The 11,583-nt window shown below is 38.4% G+C and overlaps 1 protein-coding gene across 1 annotated transcript; it reads left to right on the forward strand.

Moving 5' to 3' along the window:
• The first annotated feature begins 3,820 nt into the window (after positions 1-3,820).
• LOC112522961 (light-induced protein, chloroplastic-like) lies at positions 3,821-7,181 on the forward strand. The gene is made up of 2 exons (XM_025132334.1): positions 3,821-4,345; positions 6,460-7,181. Exons 1-2 carry the CDS (start codon positions 3,891-3,893, stop codon positions 6,695-6,697), a joined length of 693 nt encoding a protein of 230 aa, XP_024988102.1. The 5' UTR covers positions 3,821-3,890; the 3' UTR covers positions 6,698-7,181.
• The last annotated feature ends 4,402 nt before the right edge of the window (positions 7,182-11,583 follow it).

Raw genomic sequence — 11,583 nt, forward strand, 5'->3', positions numbered from 1 at the left:
ACCAAAATTAAAAATTTCCTAATTTATCTATTGATTTATGGTTGAGATTAGATCTCACAGTTAACACAAACTAGTTAGTTCTCCCTTAAATGAGCACCTATATATATATACACACACACACACACACTAGAAGGGTACTCACACAATGTAGCGAGATAAATCTCGATTTTAATATTTTGTTTTTATTCTTTATCTCTATCGATATAATACGATTTTATGTGATAAATTTTTTATTTTTAAATAAAATATAAATTTGAAAATAACATACAATTTTGAAAAAAAATAAATCGATATTAGTATCAAATACTATTTAATTGTTCTTGTTTTTGTGGTGTAACTTCTTTAATTTATATTTTTATTATAATTTAATTTANTTTAATTTAAATTTATTAACAAAATAAATTATTTTTGGTTTAACAATATAATTTTTTTTATAAAGATAATGATTAAATATTGTGTTAGAACTCAATGATTATCTTAATTATATTTTAGATTTTCTATATTTAAAATGAATGTTTATCCTGTATTTGACTATGTTTATCTGCAGTTAGTTACACAAATTTAAAAATAGAGCTTTAATAAGTTGTACTTACGTAAAATTACTTGTAATCTTGAATTTTAAGTAATATGCATCAATAAACAATATTTTATGCATAAAAATGATTTTTAAGAGTTTTTATCAAATGTTTTATAGTATAGTAGATATATATATATATATATATATTGTGAATAAAGAAAAAATATAAACATAATATTATATCTTAGAATAACTAGTTGTATACCTGCGCAATGCGACAGGAGCCGTGAATTTTAATGATTTTGAAGTTTCACTGGTTTTGTTAGAGAAGATTTAACAATGATATAAATAACATTTGGTCTTTATATATTAATACAATTTGAATAAACAAGAGTTATGGTTTCAATTACAGTCTATCGATGAAAAAAATTGTATGACAATTTAAAATCCAATATATTTAAAATTCAACATATTTAAACGACTTCACAAATGTGTTCGATTTACACCAAGAGCAAAGAATCAAGAGATCGAGACCGAGACCGAGAGTTCTAGATATCAAGCAAAGAACATTTGACTTAAGATTTTCATAGGTTTCAAAACTTATTCCACGAAATCCAAGCACTCAACTCAATATATTTTCAACACCAAGGTAAATACACTATGATATGTCAGGTTCTGAAATATTTTGATGGAATTTTAGTATCATAAAAATTGACATGTGATGTGCCTCAAGATGCTAGAAGTAACAGATGAATTGATAACCAAAAACATCTCTCAAATTCCCAAAGTTTCATAGTAAGAATCATAATCTGATATAATAGGCCCCAAAAATGAACTGCTAAAAAGACTTCTAGGAGGTAAGCACTTGCCATGAAGAATGTCGTGAAGAGATCCATTTGCAGCGTACTCATAGGCAAGTACTCTCAAACCACTGTCCACACAATATCCAAGTAGCTCCACGACATTATCATGTTTAAGTCGTGATACCATAGAAACATGCCTTGAAAAATCATACAATAGCAAACCCAAATCAGAATATTGTTGTAATACCAACTTCATTAAATAAAGATATTAGCAACCATAAGTCCAATAGAATATAAACAAAAATATCAAAAACATCCCTGAAGAAAGCCAATGATTGAGAAAATCAAGTCACATCCATCCATAAACCATATATCACCAAATAAATCATCAAACTTTGAGTACCAAAATCCATTCAAAGTTGATCAAAAACCAAAAGAAACAGTGGCCAATACAGAATATTAGACAGGTCTCATAACTGTATATAAACCACATCAGCAGCTAAACTTAGAACCAAGATGTGTCTAAGCAGTGTAAACATCCTCTCCTCAATTCATAACAATAGCAGAAGATAAGCCAATGCATTCAAAATTTGATCAAGGCCATACGAATAGATAGGAAAGAACAGATTTGATCAAAACCATACCAAACAGATTTGATCAAGACCATACCAAACAGATTTGATCAAGAACTATATTGTAGATATACTGAATTGGGATGAATTTGTTTTTGTTACGGGGCTACCAATTACCAGAATTTATCAATTTTTAAATTATCATGTCTACACATCTACACACCATCTCCATGCTCTTCATGATCATGGTTGATAAATTATGATTATTGCTAGTTAACTGTTACTTTTAGGCTTAAAATTAACATAACCTTCTGAATTGCCTTCATAACAATTGTTGTAATAACATCAACCTTCAAAATCATTCTAACATATTACCACAAAAAATGTTGTTGAACGTAGTAAGAACTTACCCGTAGCAGCTGTAGATAGAAATAACTATCCAACATCAAGCTTCAACCAAGGATGATAACAACTCCATGAGAACAGGCACAGCTACCGGTTGCGATGAAAACCATCTGTGGCATCAATCATCAACTGGGTTTAAAACACAATATGAGCATACAATCTTCTATAATGGAACATATAATGCCACATTTCATAAATTAGGAGGGTAAGAAAAATCTTGATAGTTTATGTACACCCTGGTGGAAATTTGAGTCATAAACAGACTGTTCATGCTTGTTTATCATCCTTCATGTTTATTGATCTTCTCTTTACATGTTTGTAATTTTTGTTATTCTAGCCACTTTTAAGGACTAACCATTTACATTGTCAAATGAACTTAATCAAAGTGGTCTTGTAAACGGGATGTGAAATTTTGATCTTTAGTCTGCAGTTAATGTGGTAGATATGCTTGAACACTTTGTTCAAGCCTACTGAATCTTGACACATTTTCAACCCATTCTTGAATCTTGACAACCCATTCTTCAATCTTGACAAAATTGATCGTCATCGAACTATTTTATGTTGCCTTAATGCTCATTTATTTTATTTCTTCTGGAGATGTTTAAAAAGTAGAAAAAATTGAGGTAGGGGGAATTGGGTGGTCCTTGCTCTTTTACATATTGAATATTTATAAATGAGTGTATAAAATTATTTCAGCTCTGTTGGAAGAAGCCAAAAAATATGACCATAGAAAGCTGGGAAAAAAGCAGGAACTTTTCTTTTTTCCATCCTCTTAGGTAAGTGCATTTCAGGAAATTTCTTTATATCTCTTGTTTGTCTACTGTATTTAATTATTTTTCTTTCTATATGTTTCAGCCCAGGAAGTCGTTTCTTTCTTCCTCATGGTACTCGAATAACTGATAAGTTGATGTCCTTTATACGAACAGAATATCGTAAAAGAGGTTACCTGGAAGTGATCTATATCTTTTGATTCATGGGTTCATGAGCTTTTGCCCAATCTTGACTCCATAAACCCTAATGGGTATCTGAAAATTTTGATTTCTGAGTTGTACATGAATGATAAAAACAAACCAAATAATTACCTGGAGATGGATTGAACGTTGAAGAAGACGATGGAAGACAGGTCATATTTCGAAGAAGACGATGGAAGACAGGTCAGAAATGACGATAGAAGCACGATTGAAGAAATGACGAAAGAAGATTAAAGAAGATGATGGAACCTCGCTTTAATATATTGATGATTCGAGTGAATCGTCATTTTGGGGAGTGAGGAATTGTCTGAATCGTCGTATTGGGAGCGATGAATTGTCTGAATCGTCATTTTGACTTATGTTTTAAAATTTGTACTTTTTAAAGACTCAAGTCTTTTGTTAAATTTGCTTAATAAAATAGTATAGATAATATATCATATTTATTTTTAAACCCAGCATATTCCGATATTATTACCCAAAAATTCCGAGAAAGAAATATTTATGAAATTAATAAAATATTATCGTTGCTGCTTGCTCTACATAAATCGTTTCGTTTTGTACCTTCAAACAAGTCTCTAGTCATTTAGCGTTACACGTACTCTGTATATTCTTTGTAGCAAAAATGGCCGGCGTTTCTCTGATTAGTCGATTTCCTTCCAGTTCGGTGTTGGCGTTGTCGTACCCGAAACCCAGCTCGCGATTCTCGAGCTTTTTGGTTAATTCTATGAGCTTTCCCGTGAAGAACTCGGCAAAATCGAAGCTTCTTTTTGCTGGAGGAGTCCAAAAGAAATTCAATTTCACTGTGCGTGCTGGTACTGAAGAGAATTGGGAACCAGAGTCTAACGAATCTTCATCGGCGGTGGCAGAGGAGGAGCCAGTGCCGTACAAGGAGCCAACAGAGATTGATTTGTTGAAGAAGCAATTGGTTGATACGTTTTATGGGACGACCCGTGGATTGAGTGCCACGAGTGAAACTAGGGCGGAAGTTGTGGAGTTGATTACGCAGCTAGAGGCGAAGAATCCGACTCCGGCACCGACGGAGGCTCTTAGTCTTCTCAACGGAAAATGGATTTTGGCGTAAGTTATATACTTTTTATGTTTGTTTAAAGTTAAATCAATATTATTGCTGTTAATTGATCTAGTTGTTCATCGAATCAATAATCCTTCCTCTAGAGTCTTAGTTCTTCATTCAGCGGTTAACATTCAAATTATCATGCACGGATTGTTTTAATCCCATTAGATTTTTAGATTTCATTTCTTAATTACTTGTCAAATTTTTCAAAAAATTATTTGGATTTTCAACCTTTTTCTAGCGGAACCTGGTAAGTGCTATGAACACAATAATGTTGGTTCCATGTTTTCAATGTATCAATATCGTGGTTGGAAATTTCTGCTTTTGCATGAATTCAAGAATCAAAAGTCTGTTCACTAGTTTTATGTTTACAAGTTAAGACTGTGAATCTATAGTTAAATAATGATAGATTCAACTTTCAGAGAGGTAGTGGTGTGGTGGTGCTCACCCTGACTTCTTCGAAAAGAGGCATGACGAGAGTAGCAAACAGAAATAAAAAAATTGGAACTTAGAAGAGGTGAGCAAACTAGGAAAAGTAGAGAGGATCAGGGGTGGATCGACATTGAAGAGATCACCAGCGTACCTTCAAACATCTCTTTTGAGGGTAAAAAACAAATATATTTGTAATGTATGGATCACGGAAACAATTTCTCAAAATTTGAGATATAGATTAAGTTTGTGTACTATACATCTTACCCTCCCGAGGCCACACCTGTAGGTGGGATATATTGTGCTCGTTTGGCTTGGTTTGGCAATTTGTAACGTCTGGAAAGTCTTTTGTAACAATAGTTAAAAGGCATGGGCCCGTCACTTGAGAGGAGAATGGGATTGTTATACAGTGTAAAATAAATAGGCATGAAATAAATAACTTATGCTTCAGAGGGATACCTAATAGAAACAATTTGACCACCATATTGCAATTCTATCCATACATCAATAAGTTATTGTTCCTACATTGGAGAAGAGTTCCATTGAACATCAAGATGGTTTTTGAGCCCATAATCCTTTGATGCAATAAGATTGCTGTAGAAATTAATTAAGGATAACTGAACTTACAGGGACACATGAGTCTGGGATTTTCATCAAGTAGAATAGCAAACACATGAAGATAAATGGTTTAAAGATCATGAGAACTAGGCATTCTTGGTTCATTGTAAAACCTTCAATTATGCATTTACACAAAAAACGTAGGTGGAAATATTTTTGAGCTGTGCGGAAATTGTTGTAATACACTTATGATGAGACCTGGACTTGATGGGATCCATTGCTCATTCTTTTAAGGTCTACAATTGTAAGTTAACACCGAATGCTAGTTAATGTTAGGTAAATCACTTTAAAAAGACATTAAGTTTTCTGTTGGTTTACGCTAAATAGCACTGAAAGTATACAATAATAAAGTTTGGAAAATGATTGTTATGTGTAACAGACAAAGAAATGGGCCAGACAGCTATTTCCTCCAACTCATCTTACTTTAAATGAACCAGAATTGTACAAAGTGCTTATGCTTGTTTGGTGAATTCATGTGATGCTCTGTATCATTCATGTTTATGTGGCCCAATCTTTGTTGTTGCTTCTTTTCTTTCTAACTTCGATACTGTATTACCAATAATAACGAGACAAAAGAATCATATAATCAGAGAAGGAATCGATGGTTTTCCAGATGGTTTTTTTAATCATCATGCACCTTTGATACATGGTTTGGGTAGGGTGGTTTTTAGGGTGCATTTGTTTCACAAACGAAACTTGACAGGATTGGACGGGATGAGACAGTACTGGACTAGACTGTCAAGAGTGAGGTAGGAGGGTGAAAGAATTGTGGAAGTTTGACATGGGTAGTTTAGGGATTTACCTATCTTGTCTCATATCCTTGATTTTCGTTCCACCTGTTTTGGGTGGACAAAAAAACTATGTTTTTGTCCCACCTAGTTTTGTGCTGTCCAGTCTAATTGTGGCCCCAAGTGTGGGAAAACTAGTTTTTATATTGTATGTCCTGTCTTGTCCCCGTACCATACGGACCTTAAACTAGATACAAGAACAGTGTTGAATTATAGTTCGTCCTCACCCCTCTTCATGACACTACTACAATTGTAAACATGGTGCTACTTTTGTGTTACTGCAGCTATACATCTTTCCTAGGCTTGTATCCTTTGCTGTCAAGGGGAACCTTACCAATGGTGAAAGTTGAAGAGATATCACAAACCATCGACTCGGAAAATTTTGCCGTCCAGAATTGTGTCGTTTTTTCTGGACTAGGGTCCACTACGGCTATCACTACAAATGCAAAGTTTGAAGTCAGAAGTCCCAAGCGTGTACAGGTACAACCCAGGGAGCAAACTTTTCATTGCTTTATACGTTAACACCTAATAAGGTTTGCAAAATCTTAGCAATGTAGTGCGGTTTGCAGACCCAAAATCTAGGTCTAAGGGGCTGTTTACTAACCATTTATTGCCTCTTGCCGGGTAACTAAACATTTAGGGGCCGTTTACCAAATACCTGCTGGGTAAACTCTTATCAGCGAGAGTCACTACCCTCACTTACCTTATCGGGTAACATTCTTGCCATTACAGTGGATTGTTGGTAGCATCCCATACCCGGTAGACTCTAACCGGGTAAGATTTTCTCTCCTTTCCATGCCTCTTACCAGGTAAGATTCACTGTCCTTGTCATTGTCACCGGCTAAGGTAAGTGACACCCGGTAAGTGTTTGGTAAACGACCCCTTATTGCCTCTTACCAAGTAACTAATCATTTACGGCCTCTTACTGTGGTCAGAAATGATGATGTTTACCAATAATGTTATGTTACCATATTGCTATCTTACTAGGTAAGTGAGGTTGGTGACTATTAGACACACTTAGCTTTTGCATACTTATATGTTTATGTATAGTCATATATCTCTTTAAATTCTTTGAGGTTGTAAAGTGTAAATTCAATTTCTATAAATGATAAGTCTCTCCACCTAATTGGTGTGATGAGTACCATTATCATGGTATCAAGAGCAAATTAATCCCACCCTTTCTCTCTTCCCCTCCCACTGTCGTTCTCTCTTTCTTTCCCATCTTTTTCTTTTCCTGCACCTCTTCCCTTTCCATGGCTTCTCCTTCTCAAGATGCTACCCTACCCATGAATACAATTCTTCATCTGATCACTAACAGATTATCATCTTCCAATTATCTCTTATGGAAGAATCAAATGATTCCTCTCCTCACTTATCAAAATCTGTTAGGGCATGTTGATGGGACCCTTCACGCACCTGATCCGGTGATTCTCACCGCTGACAAGTCTACGCCAAATCCAGCCTTTACTGCATGGATCTCTGCTGATCAGCGGGCAATTATTCTCCTTCAAGCATCGTTGACCGAAGAAGCGTTTTCTGAAATCATTGGCTTATCAACGGCTCGACAGATTTGGGTTGCGCTTGAGGAGGCTTATAGTCACTCTGTCGAACGAATTCAGAATCTTCGGGATCAACTGCGCCAATTCTCAAAGGGTACGTCCACTGTTGCTGAGTTTGGACGAAAATTTAAAAATATTTGTGATCAACTATCTGCTGTTGGTCATCCCGTAGCTGCATCAGACAAAATTCACTGGTTCTTGTGTGGTCTTGGTCCGACTTTCGAGACTTTTTCCACCGCCATTCGGGCCTCTCGGTCGCTCACCACTCTCCGAGATCTTCTTACCCAAGCCGAGGCACATGAGTTATTTTTGCAATCTTTGCATGGTACTTCTTCCCCACCAGTGGCTTTTTCTGCTACTTCAGATTCACCCGTGTCTCGTCGTGGTCGTGGTGGTCGCTCGTTTAGAGGTGGTCGCGGTCGTGGGCGTCGTCCTCCTCGTTGTCAATTATGTCGAACAAATGGCCACTATGCTAGTGCGTGCCCACATCTCTACTCGTATGCCACTCATAAACCCGGTTCCGATACTGATTTAGCCAAAGCTTTTCATGCTCAATGTCATGTAACGTCCAATGCCCAGGATTGGTTTGTTGATTCCGGTGCTACCGACCATATGGCTTCTTCCACGGCCTCCGTATCTCAACCTATGCCTTATGCTGGGAACTCTAAGGTTGCTTTTGGGGATGGTAATGTTCTCCCCATATCTCATATTGGTCAATCTATGATTCACAATAATATTAAATTGCGAGACGTTCTGGTTGTTCCAACGATCACCAAAAATTTATTGTCCATTAGTAAATTGACTATTGATAATAGTTTGGATGTTTTGTTTTCCCAACCTCATTTCTATATCCAGGATCGAGCCACGAAACAGGTTCTAGCAAAGGGGCGATGTGAGCAAGGATTGTATGTTCTCTCACATAAGCCGGAGGCATTTACGGTCGTGGCATGTTCGAAGTTAAAGGCATCATATGAGCTTTGGCATTCCCGCTTGGGTCACGTTTCTTTTGATACTATTTCTCTCCTGAACAAATTAGGTCACCTTTCGGTGACGTCTTTATTACCGTCACCTGTTGTTTGTTCACCTTGTCAACTTGCTAAGGCGCATCGATTGCCTTTTGAATCTAATGAAAAACGTGCTTTACATGTGTTGGACTTGATTCATTGTGATTTATGGGGGCCATCCCCGATTACTTCGGTTGATGGTTATCGTTATTATGCTGTTTTTGTAGATGATTTTTCTCGTTTTATGTGGTTTTATCCACTCAAAACCAAGTCCGGTTTTCATGTGGTTTTTGGGGCTTTCCTTAAGTTTGTTCAAACACAATTTTCATCTAAAATTAAAATCTTCCAAAGTGATGGGGGCACAGAGTTTTTGAATCACCATGTACGGCGCTTGCTTGATGACRATGGTACTTTTCATCGTATTTCATGTCCGTACACTCCGCAACAAAATGGTAGGGTGGAGCGAAAGCACCGTCATATTGTAGAAACCGGTCTAGCCATGTTATTCAATGGGCATGTTCCATCTTCTTATTGGGTCCATGCTTTTCGCTCAGCTGTTCATATCATCAACCGGCTTCCCACTCGGGTATTAAATAATAAATCGYCGTTCGAGATATTGTTTCTTCGGGCTCCTTCTTATGATCATTTTCGCCCATTTGGATGCCAAGTCTACCCTTACTTAAGGGACTATGCGGAGCACAAATTGTCGCCACGAAGCCTTCCTTGCATATTTCTTGRTTATTRTGCCCMATACAAAGGATATGAATGTCTTGAGCCYGGCTCCTYTCGAGTTTTCATTACCCGGCATGCCAAGTTTGATGAGCTCTTCTTTCCGTTTAGCGGCACTTCAACTCGGGCTTCTATTCATGACCTTCGTCTAGTTGCTTTTTTAGACGATGCACCGTYTTCTAGTTTGCCATCGGCTCCTGCTCCAAGCCCRCCTCCKACTGCTCCATCCRTTGGYTGTGGGCTCTGCGATGATCCAGTTCCTGTCGCCGAGGCCCAGTCGCTGGAACAGGCCCAGTCGCCGGATCAGGCCCACTCGCCTGGTCAAGCTCAGTCGCCCATCGATGCTCAATCATCTGTCTCACCAGATAGTCCGCCTCCTGCTGTTTTGTTTGATGAAACCAAACCAGATTCGCCGGCTGCCACTCCTTCACCTGTACCTCCTGTTGGTCATTCCATGATTACACGGGCCAAGGCCGGCATCTTTAAACCGAAGCACCGAGTGGATCTTGCTTACACTACTAAACATGGTGTATATAGTGCCTTATTTGCTCAGCATGACCCGACCACTTTTTCTTCTGCCGCTTCGCAATCTCACTGGGTGAATGCCATGAACGCTGAAATGCATGCCCTACGAAACAATCATACTTGGTCGTTGGTTCCTAGACCCATGGATCGCAATGTGGTCGGTTGTAAGTGGGTGTTTCGAACTAAGTATCATTCCGATGGTACTATCGATCGTCATAAAGCTCGTCTAGTTGCCCAAGGTTTTAGTCAACTTCCGGGTGTTGATTACTCACATACTTTTAGTCCTGTGGTGAAGGCATCCACGGTTCGTGTTGTTTTGTCTTTGGCTATCACAAATGGTTGGTCTCTTCACCAGCTCGACGTCAATATCGCCTTTCTTCATGGCACCCTGAATGATCCCGTTTACATGGAGCAACCGCCGGGATTTTCTGATCCTCGTTTTCCCGGTCATGTGTGTCACCTACATAAAGCTCTTTATGGTCTTAAACAGGCCCCACGGGCTTGGTTTCATCGTCTAAGCACCTTTTTGGTTAGTACCGGGTTTGTTTGCAGTCGGGCAGATCCGTCTCTATTTGTGTTCAAACGTGACTCGTGTGTGCTATATTTATTGGTCTATGTTGACGATTTAATTTTGACCGGCAATGATGACACGGTTATTCGTTCCATCATCACTCGCTTGCACAACGAATTCGCGATCAAAGACCTCGGCCGTCTAAATTATTTTCTTGGGATTGAAGCTATTTACACCACCCATGGTCTATTTCTCAGTCAGACCAAGTACGCCCATGACATTCTTGCTCGGCCGGTCTTCTCGATGCTAAACCAACTACTACTCCTATTGCCTCTAACACGACCTTTGTTACCAGTGGTGATGCTTACTCAGATCCCTCGCGTTATCGGTCACTTGTTGGTGCTCTTCAGTATTTGACGATAACTCGTCCGGATATTTCGTATGCGGTCAACCAGGTTAGCCAATTCCTTCAGCCCCTACTATTCCGCATTATCAAGCAGTTAAGCGGCTTCTACGATATGTCAAGGGTACGATTTCTTACGGACCCTCCTTTTCCAAACCGACATATACCACTCTTGTAGGCTACTCTGATGCTGATTGGGCTCGTTGCCTCGAGACCCGTCGTTCCACTTATGGTTACTCGATATTCCTCGGGGGCAATCTTGTATCCTGGAGTGCCAAGAAACAACCAACTGTCTCTCGCTCCAGCTGTGAATCTGAATATCGAGCAATGGCCAACACCGCAGCGGAAATCATTTGGATCACTCATTTGTTGCGAGAACTTCATGCACTGCCACCGGATCGTCCAACATTGTTATGCGATAATCAAAGTGCTCTGTTTCTCACCCAAAATCCCATTTTTCACAAACGTGCTAAGCACATTGATCTTGACTATCATTTTATTCGTGAACTTGTGTCGTCCGGTAAACTTCACACCAAGTTCGTTCCGACCAAGCTTCAAGTGGCCGACATTTTCACAAAGAGTTTACCTCGTCATCAGTTTGAGTTCTTTCGAGAAAAGCTCTGTATTGGTCCGCCACCGTTTCGCTTGAGGGAGGATATTAGACACACTTAGCTTTT

Source organism: Cynara cardunculus (assembly GCF_001531365.2).
Source record: "Cynara cardunculus var. scolymus isolate 2C chromosome LG 12, CcrdV1, whole genome shotgun sequence".
Taxonomy (NCBI): Eukaryota; Viridiplantae; Streptophyta; class Magnoliopsida; order Asterales; family Asteraceae; genus Cynara; species Cynara cardunculus.